General features: G+C 42.3%; 1 protein-coding gene across 1 annotated transcript in view; it reads left to right on the top strand.

Annotated features, from left to right (window-relative positions):
* The window catches only part of rftn1b (raftlin, lipid raft linker 1b), a gene marked incomplete at its 3' end in the record, with an annotated part of 116,001 nt that overhangs the window by 69,074 nt on the left and 22,244 nt on the right, over positions 1-24,683 (top strand). Inside the window, exon 6 of the mRNA XM_080741719.1 lies at positions 8,510-8,713. Coding sequence (XP_080597845.1) covers positions 8,510-8,713 — 204 coding nt within the window. The remainder of the gene's footprint in view (positions 1-8,509; positions 8,714-24,683) is intronic.

Raw genomic sequence — 24,683 nt, 5'->3', positions numbered from 1 at the left:
AACTGAGCTCCAGTTAAGTGAAAAGGACCTTTTCTTTGACGATGGCTGGCCAGATTGCTGACATAGAAACATGGGTTTTTCCAACAATCTTAGAAGGATTCAAAAGACACTTATAGAATCAGGTCAAAATTCTAATTTTCACGATTTAAAAAAAATAGCAGATCTACAAGCTCGCAGCGCGGCACTCGGTGCCGCGCTGTGAGCTTGTATATCTGCTATTTTTTTTATATTTCAAGCATAAAATATTGCGTCATAATGTGTTCAGGCCTAAATGGGTGTCGGGCAGCTGAGCTCATAGAGGTGGATGATGAAAGCATGACATGCTGTGGTGTGGTGGACAGTGTTATTACCAGGGTGGCTGGTAGTGGTGGTGGCGGGATGGATTTGATTGCTGACCTTGTCGTTTGGACACTCAGTGCCCCTGTCGGATTATCGTGGTCTCATTAAGACAAGAAAGTGACATGTTTTCAATGTCCTAATGATGCTCACGCGCTTGTTTGCTTGTTAGCCGCCCGCCACAGAAGACAAGATGTCGGTCGGCTGCTCAGAGTTTTTAGACTGAAGGGTTTGTCAGTCGGTCATCAGATGATCCAATGTATTCCTCTGATTAGGTTCAAAGCCTAATAGTAGGGCAGGAGAGAGGGGTCTACCAGCACCCCAATGACACTTTTTCGAAACCTGTTTTTTTTGGACCATTATGATGTCTAGTTATGATTTCTGCTTGTTGCCGTCGCCAACTAATGTCCCATGGGGTTCATTTTTAACCTTTTCTCACAACTATTCCCAATCTGAACCATACAATGGTCATAACAGAAAATGCCATAACGCTTGATGTAAACAACCTACAGGGACAAATGAACACACTTTTCTATATGATTTTGACCCAGGGAATTCATTAAAGTGGTTATTTTTTACATTTAAGCACATCTTGACCCTATTTCAGGACAGAAACGGCGAAGAATAACCCAAAAATGTTCAAAACACGTCTATACTTCTCTTTGTACAGATGAACTAAGGTGTATTCTTTTGATACCACAGGTTTTTTAGGACCCTTATGATGTCTAGTTATGATTTCTGCTTGTTGCCGTGGTCAACTAATGTCCCATGGGGTTCATTTTTAACCTTTTCTCACATATCCCCAATTAGTGTGGGGATTTAGGGGAGCAAATGCTAATTTCGTGCAATTTTGACTTAAAGCGCGAAATTTTGCACAGATGTAGCCCAGGGCTTGCTCTAATGATTTAGCTAGGGCACCCGAGTCTGCGACCTTCGGGGTCGCCACAGCGGTCAAATCAAGTTGGGCTTCCATTGACTTTCTATACAGGAGGAAAATACCCAGAAAAAGATTTTTTTTCTGGGTATTTAAGGAGGATCTGAGGGGTCTAACTAGGGGTTTGTCATGATGCTGAATCCATTGCAGGCATTTGTTTTGCACAAAAAACATTCTGTGGGCTAGAAATGGCCTCAGAAAACAATACACGTATGGGTGAGTATTCATGTTAGTCGGAGGCCTTAGGGTTTTCTTTTCTTGTGCTAATCAGTCTAAAAGTTCAAAATTTTGCACAGATGTAGCTCAGGGCATGTTCTAATGATTTAGCTAGGGCGCCCGTGTCTGCGATCCTCGGGGTCGCCACAGCACCCACACAACTCTGAAAAGTGATGACTCATCACTTTTCATCACTAAAGTCGATGGGAGCCCAACTTGATTTGGCCGCTGTGGCAACCCTGAATGTCGCAGACTCGGGCGCCCTAGTTAAATCATTAGAGCATGCCCTGAGCTACATCTGTGCAAAATCTTGAACTCTTAGACTGATTAGCACGAGAGAAAAAAACCCTAAGGCCTCCGACTAACATGAATACTCACCCATACGTGTATTGTTTTCTAAGGCCATTTCTAGCCCACTGAATGTTTTTTGTGCAAAACAAATGCCTGCAATGGATTCAGCATCATGACAAACCTCTAGTTAGACCCCTCAGATCCTCCTTAAATACCCAGAAAAAAAATCTTTTTCTGGGTATTTTCCTCCTGTATAGAAAGTCAATGGAAGCCCAACTTGATTTGACCGCTGTGGAGACCCCGAAGGTCGCAGACTCGGGCGCCCTAGCTAAATCATTAGAGCAAGCCCTGGGCTACATCTGTGCAAAATTTCACGCTTTAAGTCAAAATTGCATGAAATTAGCATTTGCTCCCCTAAATCCCCACACTAATTGGGGATATGTGAGAAAAGGTTAAAAATGAACCCCATGGGACATTAGTTGACCACGGCAACAAGCAGAAATCATAACTAGACATCATAAGGGTCCTAAAAAACCTGTGGTATCAAAAGAATACACCTTAATTCATCTGTACAAAGAGAAGTATAGACGTGTTTTGAACATTTTTGGGTTATTCTTCGCCGTTTCTGTCCTGAAATAGGGTCAAGATGTGCTTAAATGTAAAAAATAACCACTTTAATGAATTCCCTGGGTCAAAATCATATAGAAAAGTGTTTTCATTTGTCCCTGTAGGTTGTTTACATCAAGCGTTATGGCATTTTCTGTTATGACCATTGTATGGTTCAGATTGGGAATAGTTGTGAGAAAAGGTTAAAAATGAACCCCATGGGACATTAGTTGGCGACGGCAACAAGCAGAAATCATAACTAGACATTATAACGGTCCAAAACAGGTTTCGAAAAAGTGTCATTGGGGTGCTGGTAGACCCCTCTCTCCTGCCCTACTAAGGGTTTAATATTAAGTAGGCCTAGACAAACTCTGACTCAATCTACTGAATGTGCAGTGCGTACTGTATGCCTGTTTAGATGTATACCTATACGGTACGTGTATATCATCGTTGTCGGGTGGAAACCTTGTATGTCCAAAACTCTTTGTTTTGCATTTATCATTTTAAAAATGATTTAAACTAGTGAAAACAGCCGATCTACAAGCACACAACGCCTCGCACCGCGAAGCGGTGTGTGCTTGTAGATCTGCTGTTTTCACTACCTTTGTGCGACGGCCTTGTATGATGAAGCAGGGCTTTACTTTGCGAAAAGACTTTGAAACTTAGAGATTCGAGGTTTCTGTCCAACAGTGACGATATGCTAATATATCTGGTGTCTGCATGTGTGAATGTCAGTTGTGTGTGAACCTGTGCACGTGGGTGTATTTTCGCAGGCCAGACACGACCCCAGGGTACTCAAGTAAAGCTACACTATAAATATTTGTTTAACCTTGAGGCCCTGATAATGAAAAGTATCAACTCTATTGCTGTTTGCACAGGGTGTCACATGGGAATCATGTTCATGGCCAACCAGTCTGAGACTGCAATATCACTGGAAAATGTGCAACAGTAACGTTAAATTAACCACTGCTGGCATCCCAAAATATTTCAGAATCTTTATATGGTTAAAACAAATTACAGTACAGTATAGATAAAAAGAAAGTAGGAACATTTAGGGCTGCACCCACCGATTATGTTAACAAAGAATTTATCTTTTGATTTGTTATTATTATTATTTTATTGATTATTACAATTTGTTATATATCTTTTTGTTAATCTACCATGTGATTAAGTTAGACCATGAAAATAAAAATTATAAAACGATCTGAACAAATCATTTCCTTAATAAAGTAATATCCCAGCAGTCAGAAAGATTTCAAATTCATTTCAAATTTTAAATAGCTCATACAGGATTATGTAGCACATATTCATAGAAATATTTACATGATACATTATTAAACTGATTATTTGGTTAATAAAATAACATTTAATGAATACAAACACATTACAGTAGGCTTGGGAGGTGAGATCAGATGGCCCATTCAGATTTCCCCAATTTAAGGATTTATACTGGTGACTTCCAAGTGACTGGACCTCCAAGTCCACTCACAATTATAGGTTCTTATACAGACATCAGCTTGCGACTGCCAACAAGACAGCGGGGAGACAGGACGAAGTTTTTATTTCTCTCTTTTTGAAATTGTTGATAGTTTTTTTATCTATTCCTTTTTTCTTTTTTCTTAAAATATAATCAAATGTCCAAATGGATGATGGTCTTGTTGGCAACAATAGAATCAGAGTCAGTAGTAAATCTGGTTAAGTTTCGTTGCTATCTAATTAAGCTATGATTACAGAATTAGTGGCCTGTAACCTAAAACCTTACTATGCTCATAATTGATTTACAGTCATAAGCTCTCATAGAGGTCCAGAGATGATTCCTGAACAGGTTCCTCCAGGGGAGCAACCTTGGTCCCCTGCTTTTTTAGCGGTGGTCACACCACTCCTATACGGAGCAAGCTGTGTGTGTATGCGTGTCTCTATGTATGTAATGTATGTATGTGTGTCTGTATGTAGCCTGCAATACATGTTGCCTGCAATACTGACCACACACAAATGTAAAGGGAGGGGCGCTGTTGTGCAGGCCAGGCCAGGCCCACTCACACTCACATGCACGCACGCACGCACGCACGCACGCACGCACGCACGCACGCACGCACGCACACACACACACACACACACACACACACACACACACACACACACACACACACACACACACACACACACACACAGCCTCCACTGCTCAGTTCACATGGGTGTGATTTCCCCCCTCTGAATCTCTTTTCCAAAAAATAGACGATCTTCTCAGTGTGACACGTTGTGAGCTTGTAGATCTGCTATCTTCTGTGAATGTTTGCAAAGGGCAATACCAAAGACCGTAAAAGTGGTAATGCCTCCCTGCTTGGCACTCAGCATCAAGGGTTGGATTGGGGGGGTTAGATCAACAACAAAAAATGATTCCCGAGCTTAGCACGGCTGCGTCTCACTGCTTCAAGAGATGGTAAAATGTGGAGAACAAATTTCGCATACAGGGATGTATGTGAAAAATAGTAGGACTTCAACTTTAACATGTGTCATAGTCATAATATGTGTCCCAATTCTATTGGTGTCCTCACTGTCCTCATACTCATAACGTGTCCCAGACTAGTTATAGGCTAATATGAGTCCTATTGCACGTCATAATATTTCTCCTAGTCATAAAATGTCCTAGTCGTAATGTGCATAAGCAGATGGGTTGGTGTACATTCTACTGTAATTCTAACAACTCTTGAGAGTAGAATTTCCCTAAACAAGATTTAGTGAACTTGATGGCCTGGCATCACATCAGTCACGCGAGCCGGAGAAAAACGATAAATGATTCATTATTCCTCTGTGTCTGTCTGATGGAGTGACAGGCAAACCAAAGGGATTGCATTTGTTAGTGTGTGTGTGTGTGTGTGTGTGTGTGCGCGCGCATCTAACTGTCTGTAAGTGTGCACGCATGTTTTTGTGTCTTTGTGTCTGTGAATAGATGGGTGGCGCGTGTTTTTGTGTCTTTGTGTCTTTGTGTTTCTGAATGAATGGGTGGTGTGTGGGTGAGGTGCGGTGCATTCTGCCTATCAATCTGTTTCACTCGAGAGGAGTGACAGTCCAACACATTTTGCATTCCAAAGAAAGGTGAAAATGCTACCAGGCTTGATTTGAATTGCCGCTCGCCGAAATCGAATACCATTCGTATGTGGCCTTTTCCCTCCGGAGAAGGGGTAAATCAAATTCCCCCTACAATGATTTATTATGATATGAGTAAGCACCCGTGACATACTGTAGGCATAGTATTTTCAAGTTTGTTTCTGCCCCCGGGGTCCACTGCATTATGTATATATCTGCTTCATCTAAACAAGAGGTTGCTGGAAAGCTTTTAATGCATTATTCAAGGTTATGCGATGCCCAACTCGGTTACTATAACACAAACGTTACGTCACTTAGCATAGCAGAAGGGATTTCTGTTTAATACAAGCCATGAATTTGGTGAAATATGTTACAGTTCATGCACTAATGAAAGTACTCGTATTGTACGCTTAAGGCATGCACTGTAAAGCATAGAGAAAAAAATCACACCTTGTTGTGAACTGAGTGGTGGTCAAATAAAAATAGTCAAATAAAAAGAGTCAAATACATGGATTGCAAGGTTGCTCATGTCATGCTCAACAGTGGCGGGAGACAGACGGACAGACGGACGGACGGACGGACGGACGCATTGTGAGCTTAAATCCAACTATTTCCAACTATTATTTGTTTATTATTATTTTCACTTGCTTTAAGAAACTCGGCTAATGATGGACGGGTGGACGCATTGTGAGCTTGTAGATTAGAGCTGGGATCGGGCCCATTTTTTCTGTCCGTTCCGAACCCGTGTGGGCCGTGTCCGACAGTTTTTTGTCCGACCCGAATCGACGTCCGAGCATTAATCATTAAAATGCGTCCGACCCGCGCCGAGGCCCGAACCTTATGTTTCCAACGCTTTTTCCCCTCCTTTCTTTTTCTTTGAGGAAGCCACTGATTTACACTCACAAGCAAACTTGTTCTAATGTGCAGTGCATTCAGCGTGCCTGCTTGTTACCCTTAATGTGAATATTAAGCCACACTGTGGCTTGTGAAAGTGTTTAAATAGTAGGCTATGTTAGATTATTAAATCATACAAATAATAACGTGCGCTGCGCTGCAAGTTTCTGCGCCTGGAAAATAGAAGATCTACAAGCTCACAACGCGTCGCGGATGCGGGGCGTTGTGAGCTTGTAGATCAGACACATTTTGTCACGGAACACGCCGTGATGAAGAAGTACGGACGGACGGACGGACGGACGAGGCTGCAGTGCAGACTGCACACAACAGCGCCGAAAAAGGTAAAGTAGTGGGAACACAAGCAGGAAGCTCCATTCAGCGGCACGCCACTTCCAATCAAACCACAACATTGCGTATACCTCAGCGTCGGACTTTTCTCCGTGCTCAGAGTTATGTCTCCGGCTGCAACATTAGCGCGAGCACACACACAACGTTGTGCGTGCTGTTGCAGCCACCCAGTCGCGGACGTGTGTGTGTGTGTGTGTGTGTGTGTGTGTGTGTGTGTGTGTGCGTGCGTGCGTGCGTGCGTGCGTGCCCTCCTTGCTACGTGTGTGAGAGAGAGTGTTGAGTCTGCCTGCTCAATAGCGCCCCTCCTTCAACGTGTGTGTGTGTGTGTTTGTGGTCTGTGTGTGTGGTCAAGAGAGGTATGACAGGCGACAGACATACATACAGACAGACACGACATCGTGAAACCCAATTACAGGAGTGGCGGTGAGACCACCACTCAAAAAGACTACTTTTACCACAGTCCACCGGTGATCACTTTTCTGCTTTTAATAAATTGTGTTATTGTGTTGTTATTCTATACTGGCAAACCAACAAGCAAAAAGGGCTCACACCAGTGTTGCTGAACAACAATCCCTGAAGAAGACCTTATCTGGTCGAAATGTTGGTTGTCTTTCATTGCATTATTGTTTGCGTCGTTGCTACCAGTGTGCAGCCTTTTTATTCATTTTAATGTGTTGTTGTTATTGTTATTATTATACAATCACTGTTGTCACACAACTATATGTCTTGATTCAGGGCAATACACTGTAACAAAATGATAATGACTGGGGATATTGTCGCATTGTTATGATGTCATAATTCAAAGTGCTAAATTAAAAAATACGGCTCTGAATTCTAAAATGGAAAGGGTTATGCACTTTCCTGTATCACAAACAAGTTAATTGGCACTGTAAATAATATCTGAAAACAAGTGTCACATTGTGCAAATTTGTGTTGTTAGAAGTCATTGGCTAAGTGAGGATAGTAGCATTACTACAAGAAGGATGAATACAGTTTTGGTCACTTGACTCCTTATTACTGCATAGTCATTGCTTTACCCCTATGTCTGGTCACAAACTACTGTGCGTGTTGAATATTACAAACATTTTAAATAGTGTCATAATGGCTGTCATGTTATGCTGTTACACTACACCAGTGGTGGATAGTAACTCTAAGTACATTTACTTAAGTACTGTACAATTTTGCATAAGGAGTACTTTTTATTTTACTCAAGTACATTTTGAATACGGGACTTGTAACAGAGTATTTCTACATTGTAGTGTTGGTACTTTTACTCAAGTAAAACATTTGAGCACTTTTTCCACCACTGCACTACACTAGCCTGGCTTAGCCCGACTCTATACTAATGCAGCTAAATAACATCCACACCTTGTTTTAACATGGTTGTGTCTAGCTGAGCTAGGCTAGCACTACACTACTCCATGCCATCTATACTATAATTTTGCGAATGTCTGAGTGTCTGAGTGTCTGTCACAACGTTTCTCCTCAGTGGCTGGAGCAATTGATCTGAAATCGCATCACCATAAGCATATGAACACACCTGACATAACTGTGAAGCCCGTTTGGCTGGATGTTGGCTGGCCCTCTTTCAGATGTTGTCATGTAGATCGGTACACAGTATCTCTGTAGCCTTTAAACGAAACGGGTATTTCTTACATTGATGCTCCTACATATTATCATGCAAGCACCAGAAAGTTATAACCCACACACTGCACATCATTTCGGAGCTCATATCTTTGAACGGGTAAGGACTAGTGTTATTAATAAGTTAATGGAGGCTTCCCTATTGTGTCCCAGGGGTGGACCTGCTATCCCTGTTCAACCACCCCACCGTCCGAGAGGGCCAGCTGAAGTACTACACCATCAAAGTGCCACTGCGGGTCCAAAACCGCGACGAGGGGGTCAAAGGGGTGGAGGCTAACTGGCTGGACCACATGACACAGCACTTCAACAACGGAGCGTCCCTGGTGGATGGATACTTTCACCTGGGAAGTGAGAATGGTAAGCTAGAACATCACACAATGCATCACATACAGACCCTGCACAGAGGGCTCTCCAGATACAGTATGTATGAATAAGGGGTGAAACAATTCCGTGGCCTCCTTTGTCGGTAAAGGTTGTTATGGAATACCAGAACGCCAAGAGGTTGACGGGAAAAAAATCGCACCTGTGCTCACTTCGCATGGTATCACACACAACACACGTGCATACAGTATCTCCTTGTATGGGCCGTTCTGTCTGTGACATCAGCTGTGGTGATGTCGGTCTCTGCGTACATTCTATGACGTTAGTCTCGTACTACGGACATAGGGACACACAAAGCCAGACGTACCGGTAGGAGCGGTTAGCACCGCTCAAAGATGAGGGCGAGCGTGTTTTAAGTTGAGCCTTCCGGTTACCGTAAAAAGTCCCTACTCAACTGTATATCTAGTGGAAGGAGGGAGGCAACATAAAGGACCGGTGAGGGAAACCGATTTTATTAGGATTTCACACGAGTTAACCTTAAAACAGAGAGGCACAGAGACAGATTAAATCAAGAAGCAGGAATATCCTTTTGGGTGTGAGAAAATAAAGAGAAAGAAAGGATGAAGGAAGAATAAAGAAATGGTGAAACAGTGGAAAGTGAAGCATACTCTATTGAGGATTAAGTTAAATATAACAGTAACACGAAGCTAACTGAACAGTGTTCATTCTATCTGAGTTCCTGTCCTGTATACAAAATGAGGCATGGACTGGCACACACATTCACAATGAAGACAAGAGAGAACATCAGGGAAAGACTGTTTTCACATTGAAGACGCAACAGTCTGAAGAGAGTATTGAGCATTCTAGTCACTTCAGTAACAACATTGTCCAAGTTCTCTGAATATCTTGCTTCCATAGAAAATACAGAAGAAATACAGGCTAACGTATACATTTCTGGTGTGAAGTTGATAGGCTTAATACATAACTGTAAAGGCCCCACCAAAAAAGCCCCCAAATTTCTGGTGCACGGTATACTGTACATGTGCTGGAAGGCCCCCCTTGGGAATTTCTGCTCAGGGCGCCCACATACTCTAGGACAGTGGTTCTCAATCTTTTTTGGCCGCAGTACCCCCTCACACTGATTTCCGAAGCCAAGTACCTCCTTCCACTGACTACAGCAACATTTACAACAAAAGTCCAGTTCCAATACCATTACATTCAAAATAAAATAGCATAATGTCAAATAAACATTGCTTTCTATTCAATAACAGTCACTACTAGTCAAGTAATTGATGTAATTTGGTTTAGAAATTTATAAATGAGTAGGTTCACACCATCTCTCTCAATGTTTTATCATTAACCATAACAGTAAAATACATGTTCCCATTTTCTAGTTTTTCCTCACGTACCCCCCTGCAGTACCCCCACGTACCCCTAGGGATACAAGTACCCCCATTTGAGAAACACTGCTCTAGGACACGTGTACACACCATACACTAGGGCTGTCACAATTATTACATAATTGTCTAATCGTGATTTTTTTTTACATAATCGTGATTATTTTTCATAATCATCATAATCGTTTCCATGTTGAAAAATTTCATATATTTAAAAAAAGGTCAAAAATTGTGGAAATAGCAGATCTACAAGCTCACAACGCGTCGCGATGCGACGCGTTGTGAGCTTGTAGATCGGCTATTTCCACTATCAAAGTTATTTTTTAAGTAGTAAGTTGTCAAATATGTCAGTAATTTCTTTGTATATTTAGGTTATGTGTCATATCTACCATGTACAACTTCAAAGCCTAAAAGCCAAACAGAAATGTAATTATCAACGACAAAAAACACAATTAAATCGTTAATCGCCAATTATTTGAGTGACGATTAATCGTCATGTAAAATGTCATATCGTGACAGCCCTACCATACACTCACCAGGAGCGAGACACACAGCAGCCCACATATGGTTAGAACAGAACACCACAGGATTACACAACCTAGGGAACAAAAACAACATAAAAAGTCACACACAGACAAGAGAACCAAGTATTTTAAGACGAACAACAACAAGTACACAGATAAGAGTCATCCCACTACAAACATGAAGGGGTGCATGGACACATACAATACAAATTCTTAAAAGACAATAGTGCCCAACATAACAAGTGGCAAGTACCGCTAGCACTGAATGCTACATATTAGTAGAGAGGGATGGATGCTTATGTACATATCAAAGGGGTTCCTTTTCCCTAGAAAACTGAAAATATTAGATAACTGGTTTGGTGCCTAATTATGGAAACATATGAGGAGACTGAACCGGTGGAAAGTGACAGTTATTACTGGCACTTCATCGCTGGGCTCAACTGAGCTTGGGGAGAACAGCTAGGTATGAAGTGCGGTATGGATACAGGAGACACCAACTTAGTTAGCATGCGCCCCAGTATCAACCTCCTGACCAACCAGAGCACTCACCTCTCTGTTTAAAACCTGTTTAGACCTGGAACACCTACGTTGTTATGAGACTCGGCCACTATCCCCCATAGTTACTGCAATCATACCCAGCCCAGCAGGCTACAACACCAACAAATTAGCCTATGTAATCAAATGAGTTCCATTGACCATACAACTGATTGATTGATTGATTGATTGATTGATTGATTGATTGATTGATTGATTGATTGAAGACTTTATTAGAAGTTTGCATAGGAAAAGGTACAGTTTCATGACGGTACAGTTCACTGGTACAAGGTCTACTAAAAGGAGATCCATGAAAAGACTAAGCTTATTTCCCAAGGAAACCATTAAAGTATCTCATATAACATTGAATGACAGACGAATAGAACACAGTACTATGCAGTAGATATGTAAATAAAATAAAATGAGAGAACAAAAAAAAAGAAAACAGTAAGTCTAAACAAACAGTAAGTATATACAAAGAAGGGGCAGGGGAGGGTATAGTTAGGGAAAATTAGCAGAACTAGACCTTACCCGTTCGAATATATGTGCTGCAAAATATGTGCAGAGTGTGGGTTATGGGGAAAGTAACTGTAACTGCATGGTGTGTGCGTGAGAATATGTGGGAGCATCATAATGTAAGGAGCAGCCCATGGAGGAGTGTATATTTATGATGGATACAAATAATTTAACAGCAAAATTAGGTGAATAGAAGTATGAGGATGTATTTGCTCCACATAATTTTTCTATACCCGTTGGAAGATGAGACACACATGACCCGTTGCAACCCATGCAGAGAGAGAGAGAGAGAGAGAGAGAGAGAGAGAGAGAGAGAGAGAGAGAGAGAGAGAGAGAGAGAGAGAGAGAGATTCCTAACTGTGAGAGAGGTGTGTGTGTGGGCCCGGGGCTACAGATCCCATGGCCTGGAGGAACGGACCGTAACCCTGACAACAGGCTGTAAAGCTGTAGAGTGAAGAAACGCTAATAAATAGCTAGAATTTGGGGAAAATGAAATTGGGGCTCCGTCACCGTGTGTATAATGCTAATGGCCAATGCCTTGTTAAATTTGAGATCAGTCGCTGAAGCGAGTGAATAGATAATGCATTGTGTGACTGACCTCCTACTGACTGACCTCTCTCTCTAATTATAGTATGGATAACTGTCAAATCTGGGAATAAATTCCTTACCAAACAATTTCTTTACCAATTTGTTCGTAAAGGTGTCTAGTAACTTATCAAACAAAGATTGAAATTCAACATCCCTAGCAAAATGTTTGACAGCTAGGGTAATTCTGGGTCTCATTCACTTACTATACACTGTACTATAAGGGAAAAAATCACTCCCAAAAATATGCTTTACGTGGGGTGTGAGGGGTCTAACTAGGTGTTTTTAATTATTCTGAATCCATTGCAAGCATTTGTTTTGCACGAAAAACATTCTTTGGGCTAAAAACAGACCCAAAAAAAACTATGGTTTAGTGATGAGTCATCACTTTTCACAAGGTGTATGGGGTCCATTTTTGGCCCAAAGAATGTTTTTCGTGCAAAACAAATGCTTGCAATGGATTCAGAATAATTAAAAACACCTAGTTAGACCCCTCACACCCCACTTAAAGCAGATTTTTGGGAGTGATTTTTTTCCCTTATAGTACAGAGTATAGTAAGTGAATGAGACCCAGAATTACCCTAGCTGTCAAACATTTTGCTAGGGATGTTGAATTTCAATCTTTGTTTGATATGTTACTAGACACCATTACGAACACATTGGTGAAGAAATTGTTTGGTAAGGAATTTATTCCCAGGGTTTTATTAAAATTCCCTGACTAGTAGGGTTGGGCTAGGTTAGTTTTTTTACCAGTTGCGAACGGCTGCTGCCTGTAAGTGGTTTTTCAGGGCAATTTTAAAGGATGCTAGTGATCCACACTCCTTTATGGCCTTCGGTAAGGCTTTCCACATTTTGGTGGTATAGCAGAAAAAAGAGTTTGACCCTTTGTTGCGACCGTAGGTCGCACTTACTACAGAAAGCTCCACCAGGTGTCCGTGCGTCAGTCAGTCAGTCAGTCCGTCCGTCCGTCACACGTCAGACGTCACACTTTTGCCCTGCTCATATCTCCGCAACCGTTGCCCCGATCCATGCCAGATTTTGCACACACACTCCTTACCTGCCAAACTACAACCTCCAAGGACCCCCGGAGTTCCAGGGACCCCCAGGTCCCTGGGGGACCCCCAGGTGTAAAAAAAATACCAAATGTGCAAAAATGACCAAATGACCACCCCCACGGGGCTGCTCACGGGGAATTCCCGGGGACCACCCACTCCTGCTACTCCAGAACGGATGCAAAAGTGGTGGCGCCCCCAGTGGAGGACCCCCTCCACTGCAGCTCACATAAAATGCCCTAACTCGGCCTAGGAGCGTCCGGGAGAGCCGGGGCCGGTACCTATTCGTCCGCCAAGGCAACGCGGAGACCCCACCCCTCATTTCTCACATGGCCCTCTTCTAGCGAGACCTACGGTCGCTTATCTCCCGATTAGGGAGTCTTACTGGTTGGTTTTGACTCTGGGTTGAAAGTGATCTGTGGCGCTGCCTCTGGTGTTGTAATTATGGACATCCTTAATGTTTATAAAGTATTTTGACAGGTACTTGGTTATCATAGTGGTGTAGTGTATCGTGTACACCAGGCCCATTGCAAGTTGCTGTACTCTGTCATCTACTCTGAGCCACCCCACTCTTAACTGGTGAGTAGCGGTGAGGTGAGTCTGATGGGGAAGGTTAAGCAGGACCCTAATTAGTTTATTTTGGGCTGTTTGGACAAACAAGCCCCCAATGTCTAGAGGAAGGAGGGAGGCAACATATGTAAACAGCTGGTGAGGGAAACTCATTTTATTAGGATTTCACATTTTAGCAAATATACACAACAACAAATTGACCAAACAGAACCAAGGTTAAATTGAGTAAATAAAACAAACAAATCCTCAAACGAGTGCGTGGAATCGCACAAAATCACACTAACTAAGTTAGCCTCAGCTAACGATCACGAAAGTTAACCTTACAAAACAGTGAGGCACAGAGACAGACTGGTCATATTAAATCACAGTCACAGCCAAAGACAACTGTGTACTCTGGCTGGTGTACATTTCAGTCTGCTTCTGGTCTCCTAAAGGGGTTCGCACCCACATGACATACCGGTAGATACAGGAGATGAATTGAAGTTGGGGTGTCTCGGTTTCATCTCTACCGTCTCTGCCGACCTCACAAGGTATTGGCAGTTCTTATCTGTGACCTGGCCCTGTGATTGGTCCATCGATCTGGGCAACAATAAGCCAATCCGCTCATTGCTTAGTAATCCTGTGACAGACAGCTCCAGAACAAAGATACCGCAGAGAAAAAAGAACTATAACTAAAGATAATACATTCCCTATAGTCCAGCAATTCTCATTGTGTGCTAAGGCCCACTCTTAGTATGCCCCCAAATAATTGGCAAATTATTATGATTTTAATGATAATATATTTAATGATATATATGTTAGAGAGATCCCTGTGATGCCAAGGGGAACAAATCCCTTTTATGCCCATATACGGTATGGAGATATGGAGATCCCTGTGATGACAGGGGAACAATCCCATTTTTGCCCATATATGGAGATCCCTGATGTCCACATCACTGTGGCATGACCTCGCCCTTTAGGGTGAGGTCGCTTGTCGCCCTGAGGCGTCTTACTAGTACATTTTGAACTTGTGAAATGGGACATTCACAATGACTACTTTTACTTTTGGTACTTTAAGTACATTTAGATACCAATACTTTTGTACTTTTATTCAAGTACATTTTGAATACCAGACTTAAGAGTATTTCTACGTTGCAGTATTGATACTTTACTTAAGCAAAGAATGTGTGTATTTTTTCCACCACTGATGGTTATGCATGGCAGAGATGCATTTCAGTCGTACCAACGTTAAGTGAGATGAAAAAGTAGAAAGGATTTTGTTATCAATGTGTATTTTAGAGCTGTAGAGGGAAACACACATTGGAAAGAGAAATTAGATTTTGGAGGTCGAAGAGTTCACAGTGTGGGTTGTTTAGTTCCTCCGCCCGGCACCATGCACGTCCTCACACAGGCCCAGGGGCAGCGTTGCTTAATTCCAACAACTGTGAATAACCCAGCCAAGGTAAATAAGAGTCATAATTCATTAATTGCTGAAAATGTACGCCTCACAGATTCTGAAACATAGATAATTAACCTGATAACAAATTTGTGGTTCCTTGCATATTTTATGTCCCTAGAATGGTGTAATGAAGAGAATTATTATAATTAAAACTTTCTATTCTAATATATTTTGCAGTCGGGAAAAAACCTTGTATATCCATATTTCAATGTATTATGTTTATTTATGTATTTTTCTAAATGAATGCACTACTTGCAGTGTCATGCAGGAATAGCAAAAATAGCCATTCTACAAGCTCACAATGCGTCGCATCAGTATATGTTGTGAGCTTGTAAATCGCCTATTTTTGAATAAGTGAGGGTTTTATAAATATTTAACCAATGAAAATTATTAACAAAAGCATGTGACTACTAAATAATAACTCAATTTGGATCCATTTGCTCTTTTTTTCAATTTCTGAAAAGTAACAGTTTTGGATCAAGTTTCCACCTGATAGCGAGGATATTTAATTTGCTGTTTAAAGGACAACTTTAGTTTTTTACAACAAGGGTTCATATTTTAGATTGTAATTAAAGAATATAAAAGATGAGTGTTAATATTATTTCATTTACTTCTTTCTATTGTTTTAGAGATTCTTATTTCAGTGGTTGGGGGCATGCGTACAAGTGGCTAAATGTCATTTTACACAGAATAAGTCCATTCCCAAGATACAACACAACCTTTCATGGTTGGATGTGACTTATGGGGGCTAGAAGTGTTACTGTAAATAGCAATAAAGAAACTGCTGGCTTATTGTGTCTAAAAAGACATACCGGTATTTAGCCACTTGTACGCTTGCCCCCATCCGTACGCATGCCCCACATTTTAGCACGGTAAACGCAATAAAACAATAGAACAAAGCAAATAAAAACATTTTAACACTCACTTTTTCTTTTCTCTAATTACAATCTAAAATATTAACCCTTGTTGTAAAAAAACAAAGTTGTCCTTTAAGTTTATTGTTTATTACAAATCCCAAGTGCAGCTACTCTTAATGGCGTCCAAACATTCACACCTATCAAATAATTAAAACATTATACTATGAGAATTCCACCATTACATAGTTACAAAAACAAAAAACAAAAGTAATACAAATGATGGTACAAGGTGTTGTAGTCGAGTCAACCTAAAGCGAGTCCAAGTCAAGACCGAGTGCGGGAGGGGGTCGAGTCCGAGTCGAGACCGGGACCAACGGGGGTCGAGACCAAGTCAAGACCGAGACCAGATTAAAAAAAAAACGTATAGATAGAAAACTATGGGGTTTCTTACAAAACCATTTACACACATCATCTAGTAATTCATCAATGAAAAGCGCCAGACAGCTCTCTTATAAAGGAACTGGTTGGAATAATGCGTTCCTTTCGCACGCTACGTCCTACCGGGGAAACTCCCCCTGTCAGGTGAAAAGAAGTAGCTTGGACTCCTCGTACACTGAAGGAAGCACAAGCTCGGTCAATTGCTCTCCCCAGGTTGGCAGAGGGAGAGTAGTGCCCAGAATTACAGCTTGGCACTGGGTGAAAAAATGGGTTACAAAGATCGTGAGATAGAAATGTTAGAAATACAAAAAAGGAAGCACATGGCAGGTCTAGAGTGAAGTGCAAAGGATCTTTGTCTATTTTCACTCTACAGTAATCAATTCAGTTGGCTGTGACCCAATGATCGCAAAGCAGGTAACGTTACATACAGTAGGTGAACATTGTGCTGTGCAAAGTAAAACATCTCCTGCATCGTCCTACTTGTTATTAATAGCTAATTACATCAAACAGAAACACATCTCACGATTCCTACAAACTGCAGCCATCATCCACATCTACAAATTTAGCGATGCCTTTGAAATCCATTGCTGAATGTGTGATGAGATGCTCTCTTCGTCACGGGAGACCATCTCAACCTCATACACATTAGGGACACGCTTGACAGCAAAGCAACGCAATAAAGGATCTGGAGTGACAGAGAAAGAGGCACTTATTTTGATTGGACAATCATAGTGACAGCTAAACAGCCTGGGGCCAGGACTTAATGCTCCACATGTACTTCAGTATGTCATGTAATGACAAATATGTGTACACAGTCTCCAAGGAATAGCGTGTTTGTGGGTGTTTTTTTCTTTTCTTTCTAAGACGTGATGTCTGTTTTGATATGACTTCTATTGTTCCATTTATTCACACTTGCAAAAAGCAGGCGGGCCTTTTTCCAGTTAAAATTCATAGAACAGCGACAGCAATCCAGAACAACAAAACACTAAACAGTCAAATCCAGTATTTACTTATCCTTTTTTTAACTCAGAAGGGGTACATCTATACATCCTCACAACTTGAGCTCCATTGAAGTTGAAGTTCTAGCAGATCTACAAGGACTTTGGTACTTGTACCATCTTGTAAATCGACTATTTTCCCCATGTGACACTATATTATGATGAAGAATAAATTGGGCTTTAGGTAGCTGCCACCACCTACTGCTTTACAAGGCTCTACAGCCGTGAGTCTCAATCTTTATCATTTCAAGTTTGATATGCTTTAGGGCGGCCATTTGATAATATATACCGGTATACTTTTTATCTCTGGGACTCCACTCAACACTGTAAAATGCTCAGTGCTAATCTAACTCTGCGTACAAAAGGATCCATTTGCTTCCATTTGTACACTTGCAGAGTTACAGGTTACAGTTAAAGGTCCATTTGGTTTCTAACGATAGCATCAACCATTTAGCTGGGGACCCCCTGGGGGTTCTCAGTGGTCCGAACAAAATTGAGAATCAAATTGAGAACCAGTACTTACAGTAGCTGTCCTGTGCCCTGCAGTCATGTGGTTTGAGCTGTGATGTTGCAGCCCTTACATAGCGGTTTAGAATCCCAATTCGGGAATGCCTTTTTTTCCCTTCTTCTTAGACCACTGGGCTTACCCAAAGCGTCCCCCACTTGAAGCAGTAGGCATAACCAAAGCGCCCCCCCCCCCCCCCCCCCCCCGACGCATTAGGGTACTTAATGTTTTCCATTTAATGATTTCCTTTATCGTCATCTTCCGCTAATGCACGCAACTGTTTTCGCCAGGTTTTAAGGTCTTATTTTAGTTGTTTGTCATAAGCTCGCAACCCTCCTTGCCCATCGGCCCCCACCTTTGCGCACAGGTTCACCGGGAAATACGCGGTCGCGTACTTGACAGGGCGTCAGGTGTCTGACACCTTGGGGGTGAGAACCTGTTGGATGTTGTGTAGTGTTCTCTGATCCTGGGGGTCTTCATTACTGAAGTTTTTGTTTGGCATCGTGACACATTGTGAGCTTGTACAGTAGCTATTTTCACTAGTTTGTGTCCAGGGGACTCAGGGAGAGATCAAATTTCTTGTTTTGGTCTCAAGCTACAGTAAAACATTTGTAAACCACCATTCTAATGCACTATTGCCTTCAGATCTTTTATTTTTCTGATTCAGTTTTTTCTTTCCACATGTTCCACACTTCTTTGATAATGATGGAGAACATTATGTATACACTACTTTATGTATGTGGTAAATATTTCTCCACCTTTTCAAGCACATATAAATCACTTTTTAAAATGTTAACTGTCAGTATATGCATTGTCGTGCGAAGCATGAAAAGGCATTCTTGTGTTGGTTTTTGTTGGCATTGTGATAATTAATGTGGAGGTTCACAGTCAAACCACCTTTGATATTTGCTAATGTACATACAGTATACAATATATTCATCAGGTTTTCCTCCAGCGCTTTTTCCAAATGACAAGTCACCTCTTTTGTGCCTGGCCATGGACTGTTTGATGTGCTCCATGACACAGAAACACACACACACACACACACACACACACACACACACACACACACACACACACACACACACACACACACACACACACACACAAACATGCATGCACGCTTATGCGCACGCACGCACGCACGCACGCACGCACGCACGCACGCACACAAGCAGTCTCCACATGCTCTCCTACTCTTGATGAAGGGTTTCCATGGTAAAGCCGGAGTCAGGACAAGAGATTATTGTATGCATAGTGTGTTGTGTTCTGTGTGTGTGTGTGTGTGTGTGTGTGTGTGTGTGTGTGTGTGTGTGTGCGTGCGTGCTTGTGTGTGTGTGTGTGTGCATGCACCTGCATGGATACATGTATGTTTAGAGGCTGCCCAGACTGTTTAATATCCCTGCATGTCTATAGCTGGGGGACAGGGAGGGATTGGGGTTGGTTATTATAGATATTACAGTGATATTGAGTTTACAAATCTGAACTCACAGAGCCTCCTGCACGCACACAGGCCCCAGCGTCATTAGACATGCATTAAAGACACACAAACACATAGTCACACACTGTGCACACACAAACACAGTCACACACTGCACACAGTCACCAGAGCATGGTTCTCACAAACATTTTAATTTCAAGGACCCCCATAACTCTGACAGTGCATGTACAAATGGAATGGGTGCATTTGGTTCCATTTTGTACACTCAGAGTTGAGTTGTAGACCTGTAAGGGTACATTTGGAACCCAATCAAGGAACTCACTTTCAGAACCACTGCATGACTAGAGTACACACATAGGCCTACAGTACAGTACAGTACAGTGCACGCACAATCCTATGACAATAAAATACATGCACATTAAAAATCTTCAGTGTTTTATTTATCCATTTGTGGCTGTGAGAGTGTACTGATGTAAGTTAAATTGACATTGAGGATTTCACTGTGTACGGATGGTCCTGATGTGTAAAACAAACACCCGTACTTGGGCGCTGGTTGATTAGGGAGGGGAGGAGGGGGCTGTTGATTTGAAAGAAATTGTGTTGACAAGGAGTTTGGCTTTGTTTTTCGGGTATAGCTTAAGCTATCTCCACACCCACGGCGAGGATTTGTAGCCCCGACCGTGAGACATTGAGCTATTCATATGCATGACAGTCAGCCCTCGCTGCTTCTCTATATTCAGGGCAAAGCCAAAGGAGGGAGCGTCAAGGATCTGCAGAATATGAAATTCCAATAAGGTATTATTTTAGCTGAGAAAAGATTCTTCTTTTTGTGTGTGTGTGTGTGTGTGTGTGTGTGTCGGGGAAACGATGCTCTCTGAGACAAACACGTGGAAATAGAACTGTGTGCGTGCGTGCGTGCGTGCGTGCGTGCGTGCGTGCGTGCCTGTGTTTGCATCCATTCCTGTGTACTGTCCATGTGCATACAGTATATGTTGTTAGGAGTGAATTCAGGTGTCACAGTAACAATGGTAAGAATGGTGAGACACTCAGACACACCTGCAGTATGTGTCCATTCAACCTCTTCCTTAAAACAGCCTTAGCTACGAGATGAAATCTGCCCGGTAACCCACAGGTTACCCCGACCTCAGACTCTATGGGGGGGAGCACTGTCCAATCCAAACAAATCTCTCTCTCCCTCTCTTTCTTTCTTTCTTTCTTTCTTTCTTTCTTTCTTTCTTTGTATCCCCCCCCCCCCTCTCTTCCTCTCTCTTCCTCTCTCTTTCTTTCTTTCTTTCTTTCTTTCTTTCTTTCTTTCTTTCTTTCTTTCTTTCTTTCTTCCCCCCCCCCTCTCTCTCTCCTTCTCTCTGCATTGCCGACTGTCCCGTTTGAAATATAGATAAGGTGTCAGAGGCCTGTCTCCATTTCTCTGAGGCAGTGCTAAGCACACATGTTTAAATCATGTCTGCAGACATGACTGCAGGCTGGCAGAGGTCAACCGGACATCAAGCAGATATATTGGTGTGTGACTGCTCACACCCCCCTTACACACACACACACACACACACACACACACACACACACACACACACACACACACACACACACACAGGTTTGCAATTGCTACTTTGTGGGGACATTACACATAGTCTACTATCTTTGTGGGGACATTCCATTAATTTTAACCCTAACCCTAACCCTTAACCTAACCCCTAAAGACCTTGTGGGGACGTATTAACTCATACAGTGCCGCCGGCCACAAGGGGCGCTAGAGTGCCAGAAATGTCTCCATAGACCTTCGCTCTAGCTTCCGTCGACACTGTCCCAAGTGCCTTGGGATTTCACTCCAGCCAATGCTATGGGTGACGAGAGGAGGAAGCTAGCTGACACGTAGCCAAAATGCTAACCCATTTAGAAGCCCGATCTAAAGCTATTTCAGTCGCAAAAAACTTTTTCTTTGGGTCTGGGAACACAATCCGGAGAAAATCCTGTCTAAAGATGTGATTTATCATTGGAGTGGGCGGCGCGATGCGGCCGTTAGCGCGACTACGGCCTGTGGATGGCCGAGTCTAAGTCCCGGCCATGGATGGAAATTTAGACCGGGGCTTCGTTGAGGCCTCCGATTAAATAATTCATTTTATTAAATATGATATGATATGATATGATATAGTACTTTATTGTCAGTTCACACTGAAATTTGTCTTGCGACACAGCAGCCATGTATGCGACACATAACATATATACTTAGTTCGGGATAACAAATATCCCGAACTAGTTCGGGATAGGCACCCTGGAATACGTCGCGCCGCCGACAGTATATATTGAGGTTTTTTTGGGGGGCTCTAAACTTTATTTTAAACCATTTTCAATGGAATAAATCGTCGGACCATCTAGTGTCTCTCGTTGGCTAGCGCTGGACGAGCAAGGACCACCCACGTTGCTCCAAGCAGCTCGGGTAAGTAAAATAGCAAATAAAATATTGGATTGGATTGAAATAAAGCCGAACTTGTTCGGGATAGGCACTGTAAGAGTTAATTTGTCCCCACATGTTTTTTTCCCTGGATTGTACTATCTTTGGACATGAGGTCCCCACAAAGATAGCTTTGCAAGCCCACACACACACACACACACACACACACACACACACACACACACACACACACACACACACACACACACACACACACACACTCACGTACACAAACATACTAATGTGATAAATGCTTTATTTGGGATTTGGGACTATTTAAAACGAGGTGAGATAAAAAGATGTAACAGAGGTTGGTGGATCTGGAACAGTTGGGGGAAAGTGGTCTGTCTGCCTCCTTTAATACAGCGACAGACTGAGGAGAACCTTTTAGGTGTTCTTACAGTACGGCAGGTATTTCATTTATGATTGCACAACAAATAGTGATTTGTTGTGTGGGCCAGCAGCCCGCACTCCCATTGGCCAATTTTAAAGAGGCGGTGCCATAGTTTTGTACTTCTTCTGGTTTTCATGTGTCTAGGAGGTTGACAGTACTTCATTAGACCCCCTGGTGTGGTTGTTATGAGCAGTTATGTATTCCCTTTGTATTTGGGGTTTCTTCCTGGAGGCTGACAACTTGTGGGTCAAAAGTGCTGATCCAAAAACACAGATAAAATGACATCATATAATCCCCTTTTACCATTCACCCAACACTGTGGGGGTGTGGCTAACTTCAGCTGGGTCACCACCCACCATGAGAACCAGGCATACTTAATGAACTGGTGGGTGTGGCCACATAAAAACCTAATTTTAACTCTTTCTGTACACTTCTTTTGGAAAGAAATCTTCCTTCTAGTATAATCATAATACCTGATAATCATGATATTGGCAGGGGTTAAAGCAAAAAAAAATCCCAAGACGGAAATTTCTTTTCCAACACCCCCCCCCGCGGCACCGCCGCGCCGCCGTTTGAAAAGCGTCTTTTTACCGTTGATGCCATATAGCTTTCTGTTGCACACCCAACAGAAACAGGGACCTAAATGGCTTTCCTGTGTCAAACGTTTCATCCAGCCAACCACAGCTATACAATCCACCCATGTTAAAACAAAGTGGGGATGCTATACAGTACTGCAGTTAGTTAGCTGCATTAGTATAGAGTCTGGCCACCTCCATTTGTTTTTGACTGTGCTAAGCACGTCCGAGACGAATCTTCATTCACAACTAAACCAACCGCTCCATATTGTCGCTGACTGAACCACCACACGTGGGTAATGTTATGAGAGAAACACTGCCCACGTAGTGGAGAAACCTCCGCCTAGTACAGCCGTGCGCACCAATCATGATAGATAGGCTACGCTGCGTCGGTCCCAAATGAAACACTGCCCCGAAGTTTTGAATTAGCATCTGTATGGATACAGGGGTTAAAGCAAAAAAAAACTGAATGGCTTTCCCGTCACCTCCATTTGTTTTTGACCGCACTGAGCACGTCCGAGCCTTATTGTCGCTGACTGAACCGATGCCACACGTGGGTAATGTTATGAGAGAAACACTGCGATGCAGTGGAGAAATCTCGCCTATTGCCATGAACAGTGAACACCAATCACTCATAATACGTTGCTTTCGGTACCAATGAAACACCACCCCGAAGTATTTCATACATCTGTATGGATCACTTTTGTGCGTGACAAATAAATCCCCCCAAATCTCTGATTTGCAAACATAACAAGTGTTCCGTTGCTTATTTTAACGCAGAGAACGTAAGCAAACCATAGACTGTAGGAAGCAAACGCGTATTGTCAATTATTGCTGCCCCCTGTAAACACATATTTAGATAGTATAGCCTACCTGCTGTTTACATGTAAAACTCCAGTGACTTCATCTTTTGACACAGCCATCCTTACATTACAGACAGAGCGACGTCTCGTTCCTTTACAGCATGATATAATAACTCCACCAGTCCACTCATCTATTGGAATTCAGCGTAGGTCCAAAAAGTTTAACAAACTTCCAAACGGTGTACATCGTTTAAGCCACAGGAGCATGGTTTTCTATCATAAATATGAACTTTAGCCAAACTATTGCGAGTAATCCAAGTGTTGTTTTGTTTATCCAGCAGCATGCATCGTCACAGTTAGCTTATAGCAGCAACAAGTAGCTACAGAGGCATTTCCTCTCAGTCTAGGGCGGATTTCAAAATAAGAGCCTAGCATAATCTGATCATGTCAAGTCAAGTCACGTCAACTGGTTTTATTTTTAAGTCTACAGGAAGTAGTTGATCTAAATTAGAACTACGTGACACACCAGCAAGTCTACCGCACCACAGTAGTAACTGATGCTATTATAATTAGCGCAGACGGTTCAGCTTTTTTTCTTTTTTTGCGAATCTTCTCTGATCTCATAAATAGCCCCTAGGGAATCCTCAAGACGGAAATCCGTCCCCAGGACGGAGAACTTTAACCCCTGTGTTTTAGGGGAGGAACAAATCATGACGTTTAATATCCTAATTTATATGTATACTAGACCGATGTCAGTTGGGCAGAATAGTCACCAGTGGTGTCCAGTCGTGCAATACCCATTGTATCCGTCTGTCTGTATACAGGTATACAGTATACACAAACACATTTTGACACACAAATCACTACAGTCCCAGTGTGTCTTAAATTGTGTGTCAGTGTTTCCGTGTGTCA

This window comes from Nannobrachium achirus (genome assembly GCF_963921795.1).
Source record: "Nannobrachium achirus genome assembly, chromosome: 2".
Lineage (NCBI taxonomy): Eukaryota > Metazoa > Chordata > Actinopteri > Myctophiformes > Myctophidae > Nannobrachium > Nannobrachium achirus.
The sequence above is the reverse complement of the archived record's forward strand: the minus strand, read 5'-3'. Positions and strand labels throughout refer to the sequence as shown.